General features: G+C 40.1%; 2 protein-coding genes and 1 long non-coding RNA gene across 3 annotated transcripts in view; 2 read left to right on the top strand and 1 right to left on the bottom strand.

The window, feature by feature from the left end:
- Window positions 1–1,701: 1,701 nt before the first annotated feature.
- Window positions 1,702–6,352, bottom strand: LOC112567287. Its single transcript, XM_025243920.1, has 8 exons — window positions 6,215–6,352; window positions 5,786–5,885; window positions 5,194–5,357; window positions 4,169–4,900; window positions 3,679–3,884; window positions 2,942–3,418; window positions 2,340–2,689; window positions 1,702–2,105 (listed from the first exon to the last, which is right to left on the bottom strand). Exons 1-8 carry the CDS (start codon window positions 6,230–6,232, stop codon window positions 1,738–1,740), a joined length of 2,415 nt encoding a protein of 804 aa, XP_025099705.1. The 5' UTR covers window positions 6,233–6,352; the 3' UTR covers window positions 1,702–1,737.
- Window positions 6,353–9,283: 2,931 nt separating this feature from the next.
- Window positions 9,284–25,737, top strand: part of LOC112566557 — a 39,169-nt gene continuing 22,715 nt past the window's right edge. The window contains exons 1-6 of the mRNA XM_025242787.1: window positions 9,284–9,375; window positions 12,846–12,951; window positions 13,542–13,617; window positions 15,185–15,348; window positions 16,259–17,068; window positions 17,808–18,013. Of these exons, the coding sequence (XP_025098572.1) occupies window positions 12,847–12,951; window positions 13,542–13,617; window positions 15,185–15,348; window positions 16,259–17,068; window positions 17,808–18,013 (1,361 nt within the window). The 5' untranslated portion in view covers window positions 9,284–9,375; window position 12,846. The remainder of the gene's footprint in view (window positions 9,376–12,845; window positions 12,952–13,541; window positions 13,618–15,184; window positions 15,349–16,258; window positions 17,069–17,807; window positions 18,014–25,737) is intronic.
- Window positions 19,241–22,366, top strand: LOC112566560. Its single transcript, XR_003099637.1, has 2 exons — window positions 19,241–19,910; window positions 20,125–22,366. It is a non-coding gene; the product is annotated as an uncharacterized LOC112566560 (long non-coding RNA).

Below are 25,737 nucleotides of genomic sequence, written 5' to 3'. Positions count from 1 at the left end.
TTTTTCTATTTTTCTCCTCCCCTCCTCCCCTGCTCAGCTGGCTTGTCTCTGGGTGCACGCGCACGGAAGAGGGACAACGGGTATCAGGCATTGTGTAACCTCATCGGGACGTGCATAACGGTGTCAGGTCGTGACCCTGTCTCCTGGCATCTCATTTGTTCCAAAAATGATCAACCGATCGACTTGTCACGAGTCTTGTGAGAGAGTGTGCTGAAATAACATTGTTCCCGGAGCAAGTTCACCTGCTCAACTTGCGCCTCCCAGACTATTTGTGGCCGGACCGCCAGGTACAGGTAAAACCGTGGTGCTGCTGCTGATGGCTACACAATGGCTGCGGTGTGGTGACGATGTCTACATTGTCAGTACTGGGCACTGGAGTCCCACAGCGTGCACCATACCATGCTGCACCTCTTGTTGCTTCAGATGGTAAACACGCAGCAGACAACTGGTGCATCACCGGTCAGCCTCCTCTTCTGCAGTATGATTTGTTTACGAGGAAGACGTGAAGAAGGCGTGATGGATTAATAGTATTGAGAATGTAGATAGCGCCTTTCCAAACATTTTCTCAGAGCGCTTTACGTAAATCATACACAGACTAAATCATCAACAACCATGCATCCATATTCAAATATAACAGACACGCTGACTTCTACAACATACACTCACATTTACACAAAGTAAATTACAGACATGTTATGCACCCTCAGGGTCAGGACAGGATCACAGGGAAATCAGAGTTCTAAAAAGGTATGTGTCGTAAGTTGAGATTATTTTGGATTAAAATAAAAAATATACTCTAATTATTCATTATTTATTTTGATTGGCTTTGTTGTAAACATTGTTTTGAGTTATAAAGCACGAATGGCTGTTACAATATTCCTGCATTTTGCGCCAAAAGCAAACCTGGGCAAGTGGGGAATAGGGTTTACTTACCCACGTCAACATATTCTTGAAGGAGACCAATATGTATACTAATCACATGGCAGACATCAGGCTATCTATCACATTTCACACCTCTCTAAGCTGGCAACTACACGCCCCCTTTGTTACATAAATGATCATGGGCTTGTCGACAATCCACACCTGACCTTAGGTGCCTTTTGAAGTTATTACATGACAAGCCGAGGAACATAGACATCAAGGTGTGGTGTGGTGTGATGTGGTGGTTGCTAACGTTTTAATTCAGCGAAACATATTCCACACCCCTATTTTCACACACACACACATATTCACAGACACAGAAGAAGACTAAGACTTCTTTAATTTCTTTAATGATATAAAAGCTAAGCTGCACTCAGGAATCGTCGTAAAATATTTAATGTACATCTTTTAAACTGTTAAAGAAGCACAGGTTTAAACTCATCATCATTAACACACCGCGTAATTAGACTAATAACATGTCACTAGCTGTTTTATTTTTATACAACACCCGGACATACATCTACAGAAACGGGTTTCGTGTTAGAGGGAAAAATAATTACATTATATCTTTGACACCATGGGTTGATAGTATGGTAATGAAACTGAAAGAAGAACAAAAATAAAGAAGAGGGCTCATTTAAAATAAATCCAGCTGTCAGATGTGTGTGTGTATACGTGTGTGTGTGTGTGTGTGTGTGTGTGTGTGTGTGTGTGTGTGTGTGTGTGTGTGTGTGTGTGTGTGTGTGTGTGTGTGTGTGTGTGTGTGTGTGTGTGTGTGTGTGTGTACGTGTGTATGTATACGTGTGTGTGTGTGTGTTATTGTTTAGGAGGCTGGCGTTCAGTGGAGATAATCACTAGCTGTGACGTACACCTAGACATGAGTTCAAATCGAGTAGAAAAAATGGAAGGATCATTGATACAGACGATAACTTTTCTCTCCAAACCACGAACATGATGTCTGCTGGCCAGCCACACCACGTCACTGCGGGCCGTGGCCATGTCCTCGAGGTCGTCATCCTTCATCACCTGCGCTGGAATACCCGCGTCACCCAGCGCCCTCGCCATACCCCGGTAATCACTGAAGTCGCTCCAAGCCAACACTAGCACGTCCCTCCACTGCAGGCCGGGTGGTGCTGTCCCGCCGCTGGTGGAGGTGGCAGTCGCAGAAGTTGTCGTGACATTCACTGTTAACAGTCAATGTGTGTACATTCTTTGTCACCAGGTAAATATAAACAGACAGATATAAACAACAGTTATACAACAGTGACGTAGCACTGTACCAACACGCATCGATAATAAACATTCTCCATCCTGCTGCCAGGTGTAAATGTTCTAATGGTTTAATTTTGTGATTACGCTTATTATACCATTGTCTACTCAATAGACACTAGGTTACCTCAGACAACAGCCATACCTACCCGGCTCACCAACACGAAGACTGCGCAGGATGCTGGCGACCTCCCGACCGCACGTGACACAGTCAGCAATGACGTCCCTACTGTGACCCTGACCTCGGTGACACACCCGCTTTACTGTCGGTCCGTCTGTGTGGTCGGGTACATCACGCTTACTGTACGGAATAATAAGATCAGTGAAATAACTGTCCTGCTCGACTTCCCTGACGATGGCTGGGGGAGAGCGGAGGGGTCTGGTTAAATATTCCACTTGCCAGTAGGGAATATCTGGTCGTGAACAACCTGCCGCCCACAGATTGAGAAACAGAACTTCCGCTCGCAGCTTGGCAACAAATTTCTGGAAGTTTCCTGATCTGTCACAGAAAAATAGTGGAATCTTTCTACGTATGTGTCTACAAATTAACTAGGCAGCTTGCAGAAGAATTAATATTAACAGTCAGTGATATTACACAGATGTTTTTTAGTCTGCCTCAAGGTGTTTACACTACATAGATGTCGCAGCTACATCAAAACTATTCCTTAATTTTAAGACACCTGCAGTGTTTATGAGATAAACCACGTGATTCCTGTTTAACCATACTCCCGCCACGAGAAGTAAGACTTACAGCAGTTCAGGTGTCGCTTCATCAATGATGAGGTACAAGGTCTCCCCCACCTGTGACAAATCCTTCACGGCCTTCTCCACTTGTTCCTTGTCAGTGAAATCATACTGCAGGAAGTGAACCTGACCAGGTGAGACACCTGTTACCTGTTGTATGTTTACAGACTGCTTCAGCAGGTGGCACAACATAATGTTTGCTGCGCGACTCCAGGGGGCGACACTGAGTATGTAGACGTCGACACCAAGCAGCAGCCATTTTGCACCCATCAGCAGCAGCACCACGCTTTTACCTGTGCCTGGCGGTCCGGCAACAAAGAGTTTGCAAGGCGCCATGTTGAGCAGGTGAACTTGCTCGGGGTAAAGGGTCATCAGGGCGGTGTAGCACTCTCCTGTGTGGGACACGGCCTGACCCAGGGTCTTGAGACTCATGCGGGGAGGGGACGTGTAGGGTACAACCACTGTGGTAGCTGGACCAGAAAATCTAGAACATTCCAATCAGACACATATGCAGCAGGAATAAAAACACATAATACAGTGTGTAATGAATTTTTATATTGACCCAACAGACATTATATTTCTTCATTAATTCTGTTAAAACTAACTGCTTGTCACTACGTTTCCCACGTGTTCATTGCACACTTTATGGTCACCTAAAGTGAATACTAGTAAGCGAAAAATATTTATGATGAGAATCAATTATTTTTAGTATTATTTTTGTACGCAAAAAAGTCTGCTACTTACCTGGCTGCAAGGTTCTTGTACACGTCAGAGGTCATGTGACTGTCAGGTCCTGACCCAGCCACACGTCGCTGCCACCAGTTGCCAAGCTCCCTCAGCACGTTGCTGCTGACATCCCAGGGTGCACGTTGGTCAGACAACTGGTCAGAGCAGAGACAGAGACCAGGGATGTCGGCTGGATCTTGGGTTCCCAGACACCGGCACAGGTCCTGTAACAACCACGTGATCACAGGATAAACAAGCACGATGATGGTCAAATAAACATCTTCCAGCCAGAAGCTCTGGTATCAAGGCAAACTAAATCATGACTCCCTCTTAACAATTGTACGACCTGAACAAATTAAAAACTCTGCTAATTATGTTTTAATTAAAACACACTTCATTGAATCTGATCCATCCATACTTAGGTTTCCAAAGTTATCACAAAGAGATTAATGAGACAGAGAGGTGTGTATGTATATCAATACAAAACTCCCCATAGAAAAATTGTTACCTTGATCAGTTGTGGGTCACTAGAGATGGCCTGTTGTGCCTGATGACCTGTGAGGTTAGGCAACCCGATCGTCTTAGTGATGCGCAAACCTGGAGCGATGTCAGACACCAGGTGTGACAACATGGCCTCCGCCTTGTCCAGCTGTGAGACAGCGACTTTCAGTTTCTTTCTAATGTTATCAGCATCCTGAGGTGATATGCTTACTTGTTGAATTGTGTGACCAACGGACTTCACCTCGCAGACGACCAAACCGTAATGTCGGTGAATAAGCAGCACATCAAAGTCACCCTGTTTCCACTTTCTGGGTAGAGCAGGAGGAAGGTTGGCGGGTAGGGAAAGCTTGGCAGCCGCGGCAGTGTAACAAGATTCACTCAGGTACTGTTCGAACTCAAGCTGACTTATTCCAAGCAAAACTTCTTTGTTTTCTTCAGACATTTTCTGTAGACAAAGTAGAACCCGCTGCATGGCTGTGTCATCTCTGACATCACTGTCTTGGACGATAGGAGGCTGAGGAAAGGAGGACGCCATTGACTGACCACCTTGAGGTGCTAACTGACCAGCCTGTCCAGCTTGTTGAAGGACCAGAACATTCTGACTAGCAAAGGACTGTCTGGTCATCGGGACACGATTGACATAGACAGGAGGCAGGAAGTAGGCGCGAGAGTCGAGTTCAGGGAAGGCCTCCTCGACCCACTGCAGCCAGAATGTCTGGGCTTGTGTTGACAGAGATTCCTGAGGATGTATTGGTCACATAAAAACATTTTGAAAAAAACGCTTCTTGAAACTGTTCAAAAAATAAACACAAATTACCATTAATGATGATTTGTCTTTAAATTTTAATTGTAATTATACAATTCACTGTTTTATACCACATTGACTTATTTCGCGACCTCCTGTGTATGAAAAGGTTGTTGCGGTCCAATATATATTCGATGCCTGATCAAGGGTATCCAGAAAAGGGTCTAAAATTTTAGGTTTAGTTAGTTTAGTTTAGACGCATAGGTTTGAACCAGTTTTAATACGACCTTAGTCCCTGTCTTCTTGTTTATGAGTCTAACAGCCGCCTCGATCTGAGAACGGGAGCCATGGATGATGACAAGCTTCGTGTCCGGCACGGGTGACGGGTAGGGGTCAAACAGGACATCAGCACCCGTCTTCTGTTTGATCTCTTGAAATGGAAACTGATTTCCTACAGATCAGAAGCATTATTATATGTTTATTATGCCATCAGATTAGAGAAGAATAATTAAAATATTAGTATGGGAGCAAACGTTTTTCATGGACGTCAATCTTTTCAAATCCAAAACATGGGTACAGGTCGTTTTAAGTGACATCGCGCATGTAATTTACTTTTCTTTTGAAAGATCTGTTGCACATGGGTGTTATGTCGTAAAGAAGAAAATAATAAAACTGAATTTATTACTGTACACTTTATTTTAATGTCATTGCAACAAAAGACCACAAAAGAAGAAGTTGCAGTCTTAGGAATAACGAAGTGAAAACGAGACAGAACTAGAGGACGAGCACTAAGAGGAAGGAGGAAGAGGATGCTGTTAATCTCAAATCTCTTTTACACCCTGAGATGTAACAATGATCACGTGATCATATCAGACTAACCTGAGGCAGTGAGAAGAGCAGCTTCTTCGTGTGTGACAACGTGAAGGTACTCTTCAACCGAACTTTGACCCCGACCGTGGGTCCCGCCCTGACGACCTCTCTTCAGTGTGAACATTAAAATATAGACACGTCAGTGTGGATATAAAAAATATTGACACGTCAGTGTGGACATTAAAATATAGACACGTCAGTGTGGACATTAAAATATAGACACGTCAGTGTGGACATTAAAATATAGGCTGCCTGTGTAGGAAGTAGGGAATACAAAGGAGCAACAACATACAGGAATCACGTAATAAAGTATAGACATTCCGAACGCTCAGATGTTGACACTGTTCACAAGCAGCACAGTACTTATTCCTCGCTCCACTGATAGTTTAAATATTTAATGTGGTTACCCAATCAGTAACGATAGCTCCCTTCCCTCACCTGTTGAGAACCAGACATGGTTCAAGAGATCTCTGAACAAAGCCAGGTCTGTCTGAAGCCTTGTTAGGGACTGGAGGCTTATGTTTGCTGTCTGAAAGAAAAGCTGTCAAACACGATTTGCATTTGAAGTTTAAAAATATGCATGTCTTGATTACAGGAATTCTAAACACCATCTTTGTGGTATAATATCAGATTCTCTACAACATTGTAAAAAGATTATAGTTTATTTTACAAGGCGGGCATTGTGAAGTGCCTCCCTCTGCAATGGTTGAAACCTGACTGAAATAGTAAATAATCAAAAGACAGAACTTGTAAACCTACTAATATGTCACAAACCATTTCTTGACATTTATTTGTTTAAAGTGTTTAGATAATGCAAATTGAGAACAATAAAGGGAACGTGAAACAGGCAATGATCAAAGTCTAGGAATGATGATCAAAGCTCATTTTGTTGATGTAAACCTTTCTAAATACTAACGGGTTCATTACTGTTATCCACTTTCTGCCGCCTAACAACCCTTAGCGTGAGTTAAGATATATTGTGCAAATGGCTTTTGTTAGTCCTCCGTCCTTAAGACACACTTCAAACAACGAGACTACCAGTCCTCCTGCAAACACCTACAACGAAATTACCAGCCATTAAATCATAAAAGTGGACCAGAATATCTCTCATCTTACTGCCGAATACTACAAGAACACTAATCATCCTATCACTGTAGTTTTGAAGGATTTAGATGGTCTAAGGACGAGTTCACTTTAGTGCCACCATCAGCTCTCTGACTCTCTCCTAGTCCTGTGCTCTGGTCCGCATGCAAGCAGCCGAGGGAGGCTGGTAGATGACCTTTAACCCTAAACAGGAGCACTCACTAAATATATGATGTGTAATGAGTCTATAATGAGCTCAACACCTCTAAAAGTGAAATCAAGCATAGAAACTGATGTCATACCTCACTTGTAACTGGACTGAGTGATTTGTGGTCCGTACTCTGCTGGCTGTTTATACTGATTCTGTTGACACTGATTAGTTGTCCCATCTCACCTACTATCACTTGACTGTTAAACGTCTCAGTCATTGGGTAATCTTTGTTCAGGACAGGACACAAAGTTTGTGTATGGGCAAGAGAGGAGTGAGTGGGGGTGGATGGGTAGGGCCAGACTTCTACTCCAAGAGCTCATAGTATTTAGCTAACACACGATCATTGATACTTTTTCTGGCTTTCGCAACACCATTAGGCTTGTACACAAGACTCAGTTGTTGTTCCTCTTCTAATACTTCTTTCCCACATCTACTTACTGAAAGACTTTCTTACTTCTGACTACCAAACCATCAGGCCATAGAAAAAATTAAACGGTAATAAATAGCCTTAACAACTTCAGAACAAGAACTGAGTATTCTGTCGCATGTGGAAAAGGTCTGAGTTGTCGACATTCATTTTCCTCCGCCGGTTGAATACCAGTAAAACGAAACCAGATGAAGGACACAAGCGAAACATTGTTACTGTAGAAACATTGACTCTCTTTGTGTTTAACTATCTTCACGCAGTTTCTCGTCTGTCACCTCAGTTTCCTTCCTGATGGTAAGCGAGACTTATCAGATGTGAGGGAAGGAAACTCCTGTCATATCTACAAGTGCAGAAATTAATGTTCTTGATTCTTCTTAGAGTTTAGAATCAAGTGTTACACATTTTTTCATTTGAGTTCAATGTAAAATACATAAACAAGATTATCATAGACTATGTCACTGAAAGCTCCCATACAAACGTATTGCACATGTATTTATGTGGCAAGTCTTAGATACTTATCTTTCTCTTTCATCACTACCACTAGTCATAATTACTGATGGCAATTAATCGTCGCTAACCAACCTGTAGTCCACATTCATCCTGTGTTGTGATACTAACAAATATTTAATAGTTAACGAAGGGTCATCCCTCTAGTCTTTTTATTTAGTTTTGTTAACGCTGAGGAAGTTCTTGATTCTGTCATGCGAGTAGAACAAAAGAAAACTGGATGCTGATGTTTCGTTCATTTACTGTTTGTTTTTAACATAAACATCAGAATCAATGAAAAAACTAGATATCAGTGAGTTTAGCCTGGTGATGTTACGGTTCCTCAAAGCCAGATATGATTTTGCTCCCACCTTATCTCCGCTCTTCTCCCATCCCACTTCACACAGACACAGGCACACACACACATACAGACACACACAGGCACCTTCACACACACGCACAGGCACCTTCACACACACACAGGCACCTTCACACACACAGAGGATGACACAGAGAAACACTCAGAAGCCGACTAAAGACAACACATGCCTGACGACCTCAATGCCCCCTTTGTCATCACTTTGTCTCTTCGCACTTTTAGTGCTTTTATACAGCTTGTGAACAAAGTGTACAAACAATATCTACCATTCCAACGTGAGATCTGTCCTGTACCGAACTTTCTGGTCAGCAAGACTGAACGTCCGCCATACGTGAACGATTTCCACCTGTATAGCAGTTTCCAAACATTAGAGTGTGAATAAATTTTGTGAAGTTGCGAGGAAACTGCGACTTCAGCCGTGAAGGTTTTTTAAATAGTTTTGACCTCTCTCTCTCTCTGTGACAGGACATAATCGAATAAAGACAAAATGCTGATAATTTGCTGATCACTCAAGTTCACAAATATCTACAAATTTAAAAGCGCTTTCGATTTTAATAAAAATTTTCATATGATTGTCATTGCTGGAGATGTTAAAGGATCCCTCCCTGACTCACAGCTTCTCCAGACCTGACATTTATACCTACTCCATTCGTCACATTCATTTAAATATGAGAGCTGAGAGGTTGGCTGGAGGAAGGATGGGTATTTGTAATGCTCAGCATCACGACCTAGGTAGATCGCACTCGACCGCCTTGAGTATCATAAAACACGACGTGGCATGACTTGGAGTATTTTAAAGTTCTAGTTCTTGACATTTACTTCAAGAGCGAGGGGCTTGACAGTTCTATTGTAAACAGCATAAGGGTTGTTTTTGGAACAAAGGTCTTTCCTTATCGAGACTCATATTCATGTGACTGCATGAGAGAGAAATTCAGTAATGGGAACAGCAAACAGTCAGAGGTCAGGCATTTAGTGGGAAGTACTCAGTCGCACAGTATCCAGTATAGAAACAGGTGAATATGTTATCAGTTTATATGCTAATTCTTATGTCTTAATTCATTTAAAATGTACTAGAAACGAAAATATATTTTGTTTGAGCTTTAGCCATTATTACATTGTTGTGTTTGTCACTAGCCTTCACATTCAGACAGAACACTTATTTCAAGTAAACAAAGAGCAGACAATGAATATGCCTATGTTGGGTGTTGCCTAACAAAATATTAAAAGGCTAGTATTATAAAAAAAAATCTGGATTTAATTGTTTGCTAAGCCGCCCTTAATGTACCAGCTACATTACTTCCAATCTTATCTGGTTTCTGAGTTGCCGCACTTCACTAGCGATCTCTTATCTCTCAGTGTTCACGATTCCTTGTCATCTGTCGGTATGTTTTTCATGTCAAAGTTTCTCATTCGCTCTTAACTGGCCTTCCTGGCTGCAGTATTTCAAACTGCTATGAAGTTGTTATGGTTCTGGGTTCTTGGGCTGCTGTCTGTGCTTGTGTAGGCATCAGAGTCCGGGCGGAAGCTGTGTCACCTTCTCTAAGAATGCTGCTTGAGATGTCAAAAGCACGCATTGCCTTTTCCATTAGCTTTCTGTTTGTGCTTTTCTCCACCAAGCTGTAATTATTACATCTTTCAGCTGCATAAATAGTGCCTACCTAAACCCGCAGTCTTTTGTTTTCATTTTGTCATCCAATTATTCTTCAAAGTCTGTTGTAATCATCTCGATAAAAGTTCCGACTTAAATGAGTGTCCAAACGTCGTCAACTACCCTCCAAGGTACCTTGAAGGCAGGATGTCATACTGGATCACATGACCAAAGAAGACAGGCTATGTCACTTGATTGTTGCAAATGATGTATTAGATATTCACTGCAACACCGGATTAAGGTGTGCTAGCCATTCGCAGTATTTAATGCCTACCTAGACGGGGTCATAGGTTACACGAACACACTTCGGAAGTATCCGGGTATCCCACAATGCAACTGTCATGGCCTCCGTATGTAGACAAATATCGACAGTAACTGAAAGCTAATTCTGGGATATTTTCTTTCCAAGACATTAACGTTATATATTACATGTTCACTGTGCCTGTCAGACGCTCATTTCTTCTCATAATACCACGTGCGAAAGAATAAAAACCACGAGGACATTCTTAGACCGTTGTCGCAGATATAAAAAAAGAACTTAGTGAACCGAATTCAGCTGTTGAATTGCCATCAGTCATGTGGAAAGCGTCTCGAAAATAAGGCGAAGTTTTAATTTCTGCTGCAAATCTTGGTAACAATCGGGACTAGATGTGAACATTTACAAATTTGAATGAACTTGCAGTACTAGTTATTTATGTACTTTGGAATGTAAGGAACCAGAGCTTTTCATCATAACAAAGGTTGGGTGGGGGTTGGATTGCCTTACTCAAACCAAATGTAACAAAGAGAATGTGTGAAGACAACTATGTACAACATTCCTAACAAACAGAATGAAAACTGCTATCTAGTCAAGTTTGTAGCCATTCAGTGTCCAGAGAGCACATCATTGTCAGCCCCCTAAAAGGCCAGACAGCTGGTGCTTTTCTCATAAATCTTTGACAGAAAAAAACCCACCTAACCACAAAAATCAAACATCTTTAATCCATGTGACTACAGAGATAATTCATAAAATAATCCTAGCATACAGAGGAACAGAACATGAGCAGCTGCTCAAATTCTGGTGCACTCAATGATGTATCTCTAGATTTCATAAATAAGTTATTCTTCTTCTTATTCCCAGTTGAGCATAGGGCCGCAAGAATTGGTTATACTCCCCTATAAGCTTTTGAAATAATTTCTTTAATGAAAGAATTATATTTTGATTATATGTTGATGTTCATCCCATCACCCTGCAACTGAAGGCTAAGAAAGATGAGAGTGTTTCCTACTAATGTTAAGCGGTCCGGTGGCGCAACGGTTAGCGCTGTTAGCGCCTGTCACCAATACAGTGAAGGCTGGCTGCCCTGAGTTCATTTCTCGTCTCGGGCACGCTGATCTTTCTCACGTGGCATCTGTTTACAGGGCTGGCTGCTTGCCGTAAAATAGCTTTAGTTGCTGACACGGCGTAAAACACCAATTCCCCCCCCCCCGCCTACTAATGTTGCTACTTCAGTAGATGCTCACAAAAATTTAAAGCAATATGTGGCAGCATCACTAAATGTTAGATAGCAAAAGACCATAGATGGCTTAAAACTATTAAGCTAGTGGACACTGAACTTCTATATAACTAACTAAACCTATAACTGTGTAGCTCAATGTTTGCAAACAACATTGTTTTTATTACTGTGCATTTCTCTGAAGCCTAGTCAACATTTGGGTACACAACACAACACATGTTGACTTTTCTAAAAGTGAACAAAATAATGAATTTTATTAGTAATGTTAAAGTTATATGTAGTAACACATTGAAAGATGCTTATATTTTTCATTCAACAGGTAAATTACATGAAAGGCTTAAATAAAACAAAGTTACTAAGCTTCAACTTTCTGTTCCCCTTTTTCCGTTCCTTGTTTCTGTTACAGTTTGTTTAATTAAAAACCCTATAACTTAATATTGACATGTGATACAGGCCTAAAATTTGGTTGAAGGTTTCTTTAAAAAAAATAACTAGTGGTTTAGTAGTGACTAAGCTTTTAATTTGTTTTCCCTTGCCTTTTCAGTTTCTTGTTTTAGTAAGCTTGTTTAGTTCAAAAGCTTACAACTTAATATTGACATGTGATATAGACCTGAAATTTGGTTGAAGGTTTATTAATACACATGTAAACAATTAAATCAGGGCGCTTTTAAAAAAATATTTAGTAGTTTAGTAGTTACTAAACTTTCAGTTTTTCTTTCCGCGCTTTCTCAGTTTCTTGTTTTGGTTATAGACTGTTTACTTTAAAAGGACAAAACTTTATATCAACAAGAGATATAGACCTCAAATTTGGTGGAATCTTTTTTTCATACAAATTTAAACATTTCTATGAAGGAGTTTTTAAAAAATATTTAGTAGTTTGGTAGCTATACCGTTTTAAATCAAAATTTATTTAAATTTAACACAGTGTTTTACCAAAATGTTCATTAAAAAAAAAACTAAGCCGATTTTGCAAACTCTTTTCTCATGGAAATGTAGATATATCTTTTAGGTAACTATTTCAAACAGAATTTTGAGTCTACTCACGAAATTGACCGATAGTGTGACAAGTGTAGTAAAACCATTTTTTGAAACTTCATTCAAGGGCTAATTAGCTGATACAAAAAAATCTGCGCTATCCCGTGAAATGTAAAAGTTTTTTTTTTGGCAGGTACATGGCCTTAAATATTTTTAGTGCATTCTCATAATTTAAAGGATTTTCTTATGAGGCTGGTGTTCATGCTTTTTCTAGTTAATATTCCCACATTAATTAAAATGAAAGTCTTCAGCTTTTTTTTCTTTTTTTTTTTTTTGATTGTTTGTTTTTTTGTTGTTCTGACAGGATGGCCAAGCTTCCAGTCCATGATAAAGTGTTCGCCATACGACGTCTTCTTCGCCTTGGGGAGATGGAGGAGGAGGAGGAGGAGGAACCAGCTTTCGTTCTCTGTGTGCGTGTGGGGAGGGGGGGGCGATTAATAAGATCACAATTTTGATGATAGAACAGTACTCATACGTGGTTTCCCACGATATGGAGGGATTTAAGGGAGATCAAGTACGATTCCATCAAACAAAGAAAATGTAAGGGTTAATGTTTACAAATCAGGGGCAGAGATTTGGGCTAGCCTTGGTTCTATATATTTTATGAGTCCCGTCTTCGGTAAGTAAGGATAAGAGCGAATTGAAAAGGAAAATAATATAAATTATAGAAACATATGTTCTGATAAATAGCATTATTATCACAGGCAATTTCATGAGCTTGTATTGTTAGCTTTCCTTGAGACAGGTGGTCTGGGGATTTGGGGTAATACGGGTATTCTTAATAAATGTGGTCACTGTCACTATCAGAAGCTCAGAGAATATTTGTTCTTTTAAAGCTGCTATAAATCCCGTGTATTGATACACACGAGTGCCACAAAAAATGCAACAAAAGGTGTCATGTACATGATTAATAGAGAGTGTAATGTGTATATGCGTGTGCATGTGTGTGTGTGGGTCGCTTTGATTTCCTAGCTTGATGTGTAGATGTTTTAATGTTCAGGCAGGCAAGGTATCAATTCATGAAAGTTACCTACACCCTGTCACAGAAGCTCAGGCTGCTCTTCTCGCTGGGTCAGGTTAGTGCAGTGCGATCACATTATCATTGTTATATGTCATGATGTAAAAGATACTCTTACTATTCAGCTTTTTTTCCTTTTTGCTCTCTACCCCTTCCCCCTCTTTTTTTAACATTTATTTTCCATTAACACATTAAACACATTACAGGCTAATATATTATATGCCTAAACAGTTCATACCTGTTGTAATATAACAAACATATAATGTAATGTATGTCAAAATATATGTATGGAAGTCTGGTCACTGTTTAAATTCTAGTCGACAAGTTGCATATAAGGTAGCCACTGTTTTACAATTTTGTCTTCTTTTATTTCCAAGAAATATTAAAAATTTCAAGTTTATATCTATGCTGCAGTATCCTAATGAATGGTTGCAACTGGGGTGTGTTTTTTAATCTGCAGGAGTATATGTATGATTTGGAAAGCAGATTAAATCCAGTACTTCATCTGACTTAAAGTAATCACTGCATCTAAATAAAACAAGGTGTTCACTTAAAATCATCTTTGTCATAATCCCACAGTTGCTTGACACATAATTTTGAAAATTTGGCCAGAAATCTTGGACATATTTACATTTCCAAAAAATATGTTGAATGTTTTCTTTTTCACATCTACAGTAGTCACAAACATCATCCTTCCATAGACCTATTTTAATTAAAGTTATTTTTGTCCCAGTATTCTATGTAGGACCCTGATTTAAAGCCATTTCAATTGAATATCTTTAACGTCGGTAACTTTTCTGAAAAAAATATTTCTAATCAACATTTCTATGTAGTCTTTTATCCCATTTTGAACAGCATTAAGGTACATGTATATTGGTGACCGTTTTATCATAATACAGTCTTCCACCTTTCTGTATAGATTGACCTGCTTACGTCACATTGTCTTTATTCGAATACATAGTTATCGTCTATCATCAGAGTCGACGTTCGAACATCAACCGCCAAATTGCTTAACTTACCAGGATTGTTCCTTTGCATGGACGACCTAACGACTAATGATATACTGATTACTGACAACTGCCCTGTTTACCAATCCTTCCATCTATTCGGCAAGTTATTTCCTCATACTCCACGCAACATTTTCCGATCATTCAAGACCTTGGAAAGGCCAGACAGAATCTCAGCTGGTCCACTTTACCGTGCAGAAAAAAATTTTGATAAATTTCGTTTGTATTTAACTTAAACTCGGGCCCGCATATCGGCTACAGCGGTGACTGCGCAGATTGGTATTGTTCCTGTCTTCTGTACTCTCTTGTCTTACATTCATCAATATTTCAGAATTCACAGAATTTACAGAAAAGAGTTGAGTTCCATGAGCTTGTGTCAGCTCATAAACACTAACACTCTCCAACAAGCCAAAAACTAGCCCGTAAAGGAGCAGCGACACCACAATCGCATTTACCAAAACGCTACATACCCGTGTCCTTTTTTTTTAAAGTTTTATGGACATAAAATAAATTTCTCTAAAGCTGCTAAGCGTTTGGTTGTGAATTTACTGATTGAACTTCTATGATTAGCCTACCCAATTGTAATTTTGTTTTTACTCTATTACGTTGTATCTCTAGGAAGTGGTTGCCCCTTTCAAGATATTACACAATGGACAGGCGCTGATGTTGAATTTGACCTCCGCCAACCAAACGTACACGGCACGAAGTTTGTCATCATTCGTGGCTCTCGTCGTGAGATCGGGGGGGCAGTCAGGCTCATCAATCAGATGACAGGCGTTCAGGTTCACAACCTATGACAGTTTTCTAAAGCCCTTAAAGATTCATTCGCCCGACTTTGTATTTGTTTACAGATACGAAACGTTCATAAAGTATAAGGTTTACTTTAATTATGTTTATATCAAAGAGAACACTGTTTAACCAAAAGTAGTAAATCTTCTAAAAACTGTACACATCGTGTATTTAACTGTATAATGAAATGCTATTATAATATACTAAATGTAATACAACTGTTAAGTATTTATAGGGTACTACTCTTTTCTAAGCTACTAGAAATATTCCTAGACGCATGTGCTTTGATCATCGACGGCCTTTCAAACTGTCAAATTATCAGGTTACTAAAACTTCTCGTCTCTGGCCAAACCTTAAAAGAAAGAGCATTGTAGGCTGTCTTTTGGTGTTTGTAGATCTCTTGTACTCTGATTTTTATTACAGAATAATACCAAAGGTTAAACAAAACGGAACAAACCATTTAGTGTTCTTACGATTAACTTTGTTGTTATCGTCTAGGAATATTTCTAGTAGCTTAGGTGTCTAGAAGAGAGTAGAGAAAAGCACATGTTATGTGCAATAACTATTTTAGTAATCGAATATCATGGGAGCTGTACACAAAGTCAAATCGGAAAGCAACAGAATGCTACAAAAACAAAAATGTCAAACTCAGTTGTTAACAGTATGGCAGTAATACTGTAACTTTTTGTAGAGTTAAAAAAAAACTACAGCTACAATTATTCACGATAATTTTCTCTTACTCTTTATTTACTATGTTTTCTTTAAATGGTGTTTCACGGTCTAATAATAAAGGGTTGATAAAGCAAGCTATTGTAAATGTCGTGTGTAATTTATGTTGATGCTTTGAAACGATGCACACAATGTTTAAAGTTAATGTTTTACATGTAACCGAAACATCTGCAGGAATCCTTGTTAGCCCAAGCCCAGGTATTCTGGTTGCAGTGGGTTGAGGATGCCTTCCCTGAACTCGACTCTCGCTCCTACTTCCTGCCCCCTGTCTGCATCAACCGCGTGCCGATGACCAGACAAGTAGTTGTTGGTCTCAATGTTCAGATTGTTCATTCACCACCTGGACAGGCTGGTCAACCATCACCTGTGCAGGGGTATATGTCATCACCTGGACAGGCAGGGCAGTCAACACCTGGACAGTCTGGTCAGTACCAAGCGCCAGCAATGGGAGTCAGTCAGCCCTCCATCCCTCAGCCTCCTACCGTCCAAGACAGTGATGTCAGAGATGATACAGCCATGCAGCGGGTTCTACTTTGTCTACAGAAAATGTCTGAAGAGAACAAAGAAGTTTTGTTTGGAATGAGTCAGCTTCAGTTCGGACAGTATCTGGGTGAACATTGTTATGCTGCTGCAGCTGTCCAGCTTCCCCTATCCTCCAACCTTCCTCCTGCTGTACCCAGAAACTGGAAACAGGGAGACTTTGATGTGCTGCTTATTCACCGACATTACGGTTTGGTTGTTTGCGAAGTGAAGTCCTTTGGCCAAAATGTTAGCAAACTGAGCATGTCACAGCAGGATATTGATAACAACATTAGAAAGAAACTAAAAGTCGCTGTCTCACAGCTGAACAAGGCGAAGGCCATGTTGTCACACCTCGTGTCTGACATCGCTCCAGGTCTGCGCATCACAAAGACGATCGGGGTGCCTAACCTCACGGCTGGACAAATACAACAGGTCATCTCCAGTGACCCACAACTGACTGGAGTAATAATTTTCTTCTACACTTGAAGATCGTGCTTTTTTGTGTGTGAAGGGATTATGTTTCTTCAGACTAAAGGTTGTACCAGTATGAAAGTTTTTTTCTTAATGTATTTTTTATTTTTTTTGGTAAGTGTAATGATTTGTGACTTCTGATGACGATGTAGTGATCTTCCCGTCTCCTTACAAACCTCTGGAATCGATTGTCCCCTTTTGAAATGAAAGGTTATAAGTTAATTCTGTTAGCATAAGCTCTATCAAATGCCACCTACAAAACTGCAAACAAAGATGAGAGACACAAATGCTTTAGTAGACTAATGTTTCATCATAAAAATAATAATCTAATATTTTCTAAAGAGGAGAACAATAAATATTTTTCGATTGAAAACAATAACTAGCTCAAATCGATGCAATGTCCTTCAATGTTTTGATCTAAAAGTACGGTTTTCCTAGACCTGATGCGTTGATATCGAGACATTTTTTTCGCTGACATTATTTTTCACATTGTATATAGCTGTAATTATAATAAAGCAAATAACAGTAAAACAGCTTTTCATTCTAAAATTATTATTTAAAGCTTCGTTTTTGGTTTAAATTTAACGTTAATGTTACATAAGTTATTTAAACATTTAGTTTCGTAAAATGTTTGGGGTCGGTTATTTTTAGGCCAAACGTTTACCTATCAATAACTTATTTGGCCGATCTATTGTCTTTTCTTTTCTAAGATCCCTTGTTTCTCTCACAGGACCTGTGTAGATGTCTGGAAACAACAGACCCCGCCAACATCCCTGGACTTTGTCTGTGCTCTGATCAGCTGTCTGACCCCAAGACGCCATGGGACGTCAGTAGTCACGTGCTGACGGAGCTCAGGAACTGGTGGCAGCGACGTGTGGCTGGTGCTGGACCTGACAGTCACATGACCTGTGACGTGTACAAGAAATTAGTAGCCAGGTGAGTACTAGGCTGATGTACTTTGGCGAACGACCAAATAAAGTAATTTGTTCAAAAAAGCCAAATACAAGCATATAAGGTTCATTAATAAGATGAGGACAGATTTGACAGCCGGACATTGAGATGCATATTTTTCAGTTTTCTCTGACTTCTCAGTTACTATAACAGCACTAATTAACTTTATAGAGAAGCAGTATCTGTCTAAAAAAATAGAAACTTAGTCTAATATTGGAATCGGAGTTTGTGAGAGTGTTTTTCATAAGTATTATTAAAGTATTTTTTCTTCTTCCCAATTACTTGAATGTATAGTATTCTTCGATATTTTAATTAAAATCAACACGCAGGAAACTTTTTTGATGTCACGGACTGGTCATTTTTCCTGTTTCTGACCGGGAGCTGTCGTCTGCCAGATGACCTTTCTCATTTCTTGACCTCATAGCAGAAGATAGTTAAAATCACACGGCCATTAATGACCAATAGACATGATTAAATTCCTTTAAATGTGTTCTACATTGTCTTTTATTTCATGCTATTTAGAGAGCACAGCAAGAAAGCTTTGAACTGAGATGTGTTCACTAAACGTTTCTCTTTTTTAGGTTTCACACACACACACACACATTTATTCATTCATTTCATGGCACGGTATGATGTATCTTGAAGTACACGATGATGTGTCTTCTTTATTGCTTTTGAAACTGCGCATGCGACCGATGTGAATGTTGTAGATTTTGTGGTCCGGCTACTACAGTGACTGTACGATGTACATCTCTTACCACGTGTAACTGTCAAAACCCTGGATCAGGCCGTGTCCTTTACAGGAGAATACTATGCTGCTCAAATAACACTCTTCCCCGAGCAAGTTCACCTGCTCACCACGGCGCCTGCCACAGTCTTTATAGCAGGACCGCCAGGTACAGGTAAAAGTGTGGTGCTGTTCCTGAAGGGCGCAGAATGGCTGCGTTGCGGCGAATACGTCCACATTGTAAGCATTGGGTACGGGAGTCGTGCAGCGTGTTGTATGCTGTACCACATGCTGCTGCAGCATGTAAAAACGCAACGGGCAGAAGGTGCATCATCCTGTCAGCCTCGCCTCTTACAGTATGATTTTGCTGACAATAAAGACGTGGAGAAGGCGGTCAATGACTTATCACAGGCGGCGAAGGGAAGGCCGTTGTATGTCATCGTTGACGAAGCAAGTAACGATTTCAGGTAAGTTGTGCAGCGTGTCGTGGGAAGATGGATAAAATGATAGGTCATCATTTTCATCTACTAATTAGCTCAGATGTCTAAAAAGTAATATTTTTAGGTGATAATGACATCCAATGTATATGTTATAAATCAACTTGAGAGGTACAAAAGATCTGTTGTGCCAGAGTAGGTGTTCTCGAGGGCAGGGAGCAATAAGTGTGATATCATTTGTGCACAGACGTCATCAGTCACTGGTGTCATACACATAAATGACACAAACAAACACATCAGTGACAGCAAAGTATTTGTCACAGGTGTATCCCCATCCTCTGTAACACTCATGCCTGTTGCAGGCCAGAGTTCAAGATTTTCTGTGCCAAGCTGCTGACACAAGTTCCTCTTCTCCATCTGTGGGCGGCAAGTTGTTACCCTGGAGACGCACCCGCCGGCTGGCAAGTGGAATATTTAACCAGACCCCTCCGGTCTCCGCCGGCCGTCGTCAGGGAAGTCGCGAAGGACGAGAAAATCACTAAGCACCAACTTGTCCCAGCATACACCGAGCGTGGTGTACCTGACTACACAGACGGTCCACCGATAAAACAGTTGTATCACCGAGGTCAGGGTCACTCAGGTAACTGGCCAGATGACTGTGTCACGTGCGGCCGTGAGGTGGCCAGCTTCCTACACAGTCTCCGTGTTGGCTTTCCTGGTAAGCCTCGGTTTTGTGTGGTATATTAAAATAATTAATTACGACTGATCATCTATCCGTGACAGTCGGATGAAGAGGACAGTGTGTTTGTAATGTATGTCTGTTATCTACGTCATAACGGAACGATGTCATTATTCATATCTATGTTTTTCTGTGCACACTTTGTATGACTGACTAGTGACCTACCAGATCAACATGTTTTTAATGTTAACAGTTGATACGCCAACATCTGCGACAGTCTCCGCCACCAGTGACAGTACAAGACCAGCCCCTCTGCAGTGGAAAGACGTGTTAGTGTTGCACTGGTATGGCGCTAGTGAAAACTCGGGTGTGGTGACTGCGTTTAGTGAAGCGGGTATCCCAGTGTGGGTGATGGAAGATGATGACATCGAGGACGTGGCTACAGCCCGCAGTGACGTGGTGTGGGTGGCTGATGGAGGTCGTGTTCGTGGTCTGGAGAGAAAAGTCATCGTCTGTCTGGAGTCTCGTGTTGAGGATTTCTCTGACCGCCTTTATTGCATGTCCCGGTGTACGTCACAACTTGTGATTGTCTCTCCTGACAACTCGCCGCCTGAACACGAATAACACCAAAGGCAGTATATTACAAAGTCCACTCAATTATAATAATAAGTTGAAATTTATAAAGCGCAATATCTCACCCAAAGGCGAACTCATTGCACTGAACAAATCACAAAATAGTAACAATGATGTAGAACAAGATCATAAAATAGTAACAAAGATGTACAAGGAAGAACAACGTGAGGACTCGCTGCGTTCCGGCAGTAAAGGGAGATAACTGTAGATGTAACTGTAACGACTCCAGAAAATAAAGTCAGTGACATCAGGAGAATACTGGGAAGATATTGAGTAATCGTGAGAATATGAAGAAATGTTATCATATGAAACTTCAGTTTATATTAAATGCAGCTCAAGATCGCTGCCTAAGAGAATGAAACATTTCAGATTAAACATACATTCCGGCAAGTGGTTGTCCCATAGTTCGGGCATGTTCAAGGTTGCACATTCGCTAGTAATAGCTTTCATAGCTCACACGGTTCCATGCAAGATTGCATGTTATCACCTAAATATTAATGCTGTTTGGGTATGTATATTTGTTGTTTGATGTAGTTTGATCCTTTATGCCCATGTAACTATTTTCCTAGGTTTTTGTTGGGATTTTTTTGTTTGTTGGTTTTTTTGTTTGTTTGTTGTTTGTTTTTGTTTTGTTTTTTTTTTGGGGGGTGGCGTACCTTCGCCTAGCAGGTTTGAGGGTGGCGGCTCTCAGCAATTTTTGTATGTTCTATTAGTTCATTTGAGTTTTGGTGCATATTGTGTAGGCCGGTGCTTTTAATCGTTAGTTTTAGTTGACTGCCGGATTTTTCTGCCTAACGGTTTTTTTTCTGAAGATCACACAGTCAGTCCTTTGCTTTAAAAAATTTCATGCAGATTTCCTCTGCTTTGTGATTGCATCGCTACCAGCAGTCTTCTGACGATGTCAGAAAATGTTGACCCGAGTCTTTGTTGATTTATTCTGCGTTGCTACTGAAGACACAATTTTTTTTTTACCTGTAGATAATAACTCAGGGCCATTGAGAGCTAGCACAGGCACCGGGGCAGACGACTTGCTAAAACTAGTAGCTGGCAAATTTCATAGATTCAAGACTGACAAGAAGAGGCTAAGGACACACAAAAGTTATATCAGAAAAATTAATAACAAAGCATTGTGCTTGTTCTTTATCTCATCTCTCTGATCCTACACCAGCAAGTCAGCTTAACGACATCACCTCCCCCACTGGCAGAAAACAAGGTGAAGGTCACTCTAAACATCAGTGTCATCGTCGTCATCAGAAGTGGTCATCGTGCAGTTGACAGTGTGAACTGTGTCTATCAGCTATATACAGGAATAGACAAAGGTCACAGAGATACAACCACAGTGCATCTAGCTCAGCAGTCGCCAACAGGACCGCAGGTGGCTGTTAATAGGATTGATGTAGAAAACTTACATCGCGAGTTGTCTTATGTACAGAAAGATATATTAATGAAGCAGCTCAACATAAAACTGTTCTTCCACACTCTGGTCTAAGGGACGAAACCTCACTCATGACACTGTGTGTAGGATGCTAAGAATTACTTCCCTTGTGTATTTATATTTTTTTATCACAAGGAAAGTAGATTATTATATTCAGATCTCTCTCTCTCACACACACACGAGTTATAATAATAATGATAGAGTGAGTGATTTATATTGCGCGTTCACACGCTCGTAAGGAGCACGCTCTTAGTACTTTAAACAAGCACTAGACAAGGATGACTCATAAAAGACAATATTGAAAACGCAATGAGCAGTTAGGTAATAAGAAGTGAGAGTATATAGCTGACTACCTATTCCTGTTGTTTGTTACGTAGAAAATGGATTCATATCTTGTTGCATTAAAGTTATTCCAGGTATTGCATCGGTTGATATGGCTTATCTGAATTCTGCTTTTTTGTGATCGTATACATAGGTCTGTGTGTATGCGTGAGCACGTACGCGCGCGCGTGTGTGTGTGTGTGTGCGGAAGGGGGTTGGGTTGGTGGGTAACAAATATCAAGTTTACGATGAAATGATTTTACAAAAGGGAAGGAAGTCGGAGCATCCTTCATACATAGTGACATAAATGAGGTTATTTCCCTTTGACCAGTTCTCAGGCAAAAACTTGGCCTACATTAATTCTTCCTATAATTAAGTTTATAACGATAAACAGGAGTTGATTTGGGTACTTTGCTTATCTGAGTGCTGCTTTTTTGTGATCGTATACATGTCTGTGTGTATGCGTGAACAAGCGCGAGCGTGCGCGCGCAAGCCCGGAAAGAGGAAGGGGGTAACAAATACAGTCGGACCTCGATAAGTCGAACTGAAAGGGACCCGATAAAACATTCGACTTACGGAGTTTTCGAGTTAGGGAAAATGGCGTAATAGGCGCAGGTATTTGGCTGGGAACTAACAATTAATTCGATGTAGGGAGGTTTTCGACTTAGGGAAGGTCGACTTATCGAGGTCCGACTGTGTCAACTTTATGATGAAAAGGGAAGGAAGTCTGAGCAGCCTTCATATATAGTGACATAAATGAGGTTATTTCCCTTTGACCAGTTCTCAGGCAGAAAGTTGGCCTTCATTAATTCTTCCTATAATAGCGGACTACCTATTCCTGTTGTTTGTTACGTAGAAAATGGATTCATATCTTGTTGCTTTAAAGTTATTCCAGGTATTGCATCGGTTGATATGGCTTATCTGAATTCTGCTTTTTGTGATCGTATACATAGGTCTGTGTGTATGCGTGAGCACGTGCGCGCGCGCGCGAGTGTGTGTGTGTGTGTGCGGAAGGGGGTGGGTGGGTAACATCAAGTTTACGATAAAATGATTTTACAAAAGGGAAGGAAGTCGGAGCATCCTTCATACATAGTGACATAAATGAGGTTATTTCCCTTTGACCAGTTCTCAGGCAGAAACTTGGCCTGCATTAATTCTTCCTATAATTAAGTTTATAACGATAAACAGGAGGAGGATTTGGGTACTTTGCTATCAGAAATAAAGAGTCTCTCCTTTATAAGATCTACTATGAGTCACGAACTTTTCTTACACAGAAGCCAAGCCGCCCCTGTTGAATAAGTGGGTAGTTTTTTTTTTAAGCTGGAAGAGAAAAGAGGAAAACAATATAATTAACTGTCGCCGGCCAGAGCTTCACCTCCCAGATAGACACTGCATGTTGGGGCTGCGTCTTTGTAGAAAAGGGTTGTATTCATATTTGTTGTGTATCTCGGATTTTTGTAAAAGGCAGCGCTGATTTCTTTCAACGTCTGTGCCCTTGTGGAGTCCTCAAATTTATGTATTTATTTTTTCTTGGATTAGTGGAACATTAGGCTCCAGTCACTGTAATTAAAACAGCTGTTAAAAACAGTACCAAGTGTGAATGTTATATAAGTGATCTTGTGTTAAACTATAAACGTGACTAATCTACTGTTGAAAATCAAAGTAAAAAAAAAAATTCTCTTAGAATATTTGATAATTAGACTTGTTGAATAATTAGTTAAATATTTGGTTAGAATTAAGATTATACACAGGTGATCGTACATTCACCACTTGACCAAATCATGACACAACTAAGTAAGCATCAAAGAACTTTTCATTCTTTCTGCCAACACTTCCTGACACAGGCCATGCCCTACAGTCATAGCAGATAAATTCTCTCTCTCTCTGTATCTTTCTTGCACACGCAGTGTTCTGTGCATCTTACACTGGATGTACAGAAATGACAAAGCTATCTTTACAGACTTAACATTTGTATTAAGTATCTGATTGGAAATAAACAGGAAACTGGTAATGGCAGCAACATGTGGCAACGGAATCAAAAGGACACAAACAAGGCCACAGTCAACATGACCGAAAGGCTTGAGTAGTCAGACATGACCTCTTGTCCCTTCTGACTGCAAATGTCCGAATGTTCACGAAAAATGATGACAGATATAATTTGGCTGTCAGACTATTATTTTCTTCTTTTGCAAGTTTTAAAAAACTTTGAACTTAAAAATCTTGTGGAAACAATGGCACACTTTGTATGTGTTGAGTGTGTGGTAGGTCTTTACATCGTTCGAAACCTGTTCCAGTTTAAGTCAGTGTAAAATTTACTAAAATGACAATACACACAAGTATTATAATTAAATAAAGTTTTAAAATATTTAATAAAGGCATGATATGAGTGTGACATATAATAGGCCTATGTGTGTCAGCATTTGTTGATATTTATTTGCATATGATGATAGACTTGCAGTGAGTAAACAGCAAATTTGAATAATACAATTGCAATTAATAAAATTTATGTTTCTTTTTTATAACTACTTTGAGGAACATTTATTTCATCACCGTTTATCTCAACATTTTGAAATTTCTTGACTGTTACTCTTTTGGTGATGGACTCATCATGGATGAGATGAAATGCATTTTCAAATGTATTCAAAAATTGTAGCGCAAATTAAAATTCTACCGGTGGAGTGCGTATGAACCCCGGGTATGAAAGTCACATGCTTACGGATGAATTCCAAGAAATAAGCATCGCTTCATATAAATTTTTCCCCTCGCCTTCCCCATGTGTGTCTGACTTAATGGTACTTCTTATCTCTGTGTTGAAGTACTTATAGTGTCTCTTTAGAACCTATTTTGGTGTCTATCTCCCTCTTTTTCTTTAGTCGAGTAAATGCTTTGCATGGTGCGATACAAACGTATTGCACATGTATTTATATGGTAAGTCTTAGACACTAATTATCTCTCTCATGCACTACCACTAGTCATAATTACTGATGGCAATTAACCATCGCTCACCACCCTGTAGTCCATATTAAGCCTGTGTTGTGAACCGCCCAACAACAGACAGAAAATAGTGGATTAGGAAAAAAGGGGCTTTGTTACTAAATTCTGTCTCCTCTAGGAACAAATAAATTAGAATCAAATTTAACACACTCTATACAGGTGCTTTCCTATGCTCTTCATAGCAGCAGATAATATTTTTTGTGTACCCTATTATGAAAAGGTAGACTCAGAGGACAGAAATGCCAGGCATGGGGAGCTTGTACATGTTGCAGAAACATTACAGCTTCACCAAGCAAAGCAGGTTAATTGTTAGGTCAATAATTTTTTGTGGACTGTTAATGATGTTGTAAAAAGCAGAATGGCCCTTGGAGGCCCTTTGTTCCCTTGGAGGAACAAAGGTTCTCCCCCCACAATGAAAGTGTTGACTGTTAAAACCATTGTTGTTCTCCCCCCGACAATGTAACTGCTGACTGTTAAAACCAT

This window comes from Pomacea canaliculata, linkage group LG6 (assembly GCF_003073045.1).
Source record: "Pomacea canaliculata isolate SZHN2017 linkage group LG6, ASM307304v1, whole genome shotgun sequence".
Lineage (NCBI taxonomy): Eukaryota > Metazoa > Mollusca > Gastropoda > Architaenioglossa > Ampullariidae > Pomacea > Pomacea canaliculata.
Note: the sequence above shows the minus strand (reverse complement) of the source record. Positions and strands in the feature narration are given on the sequence as shown.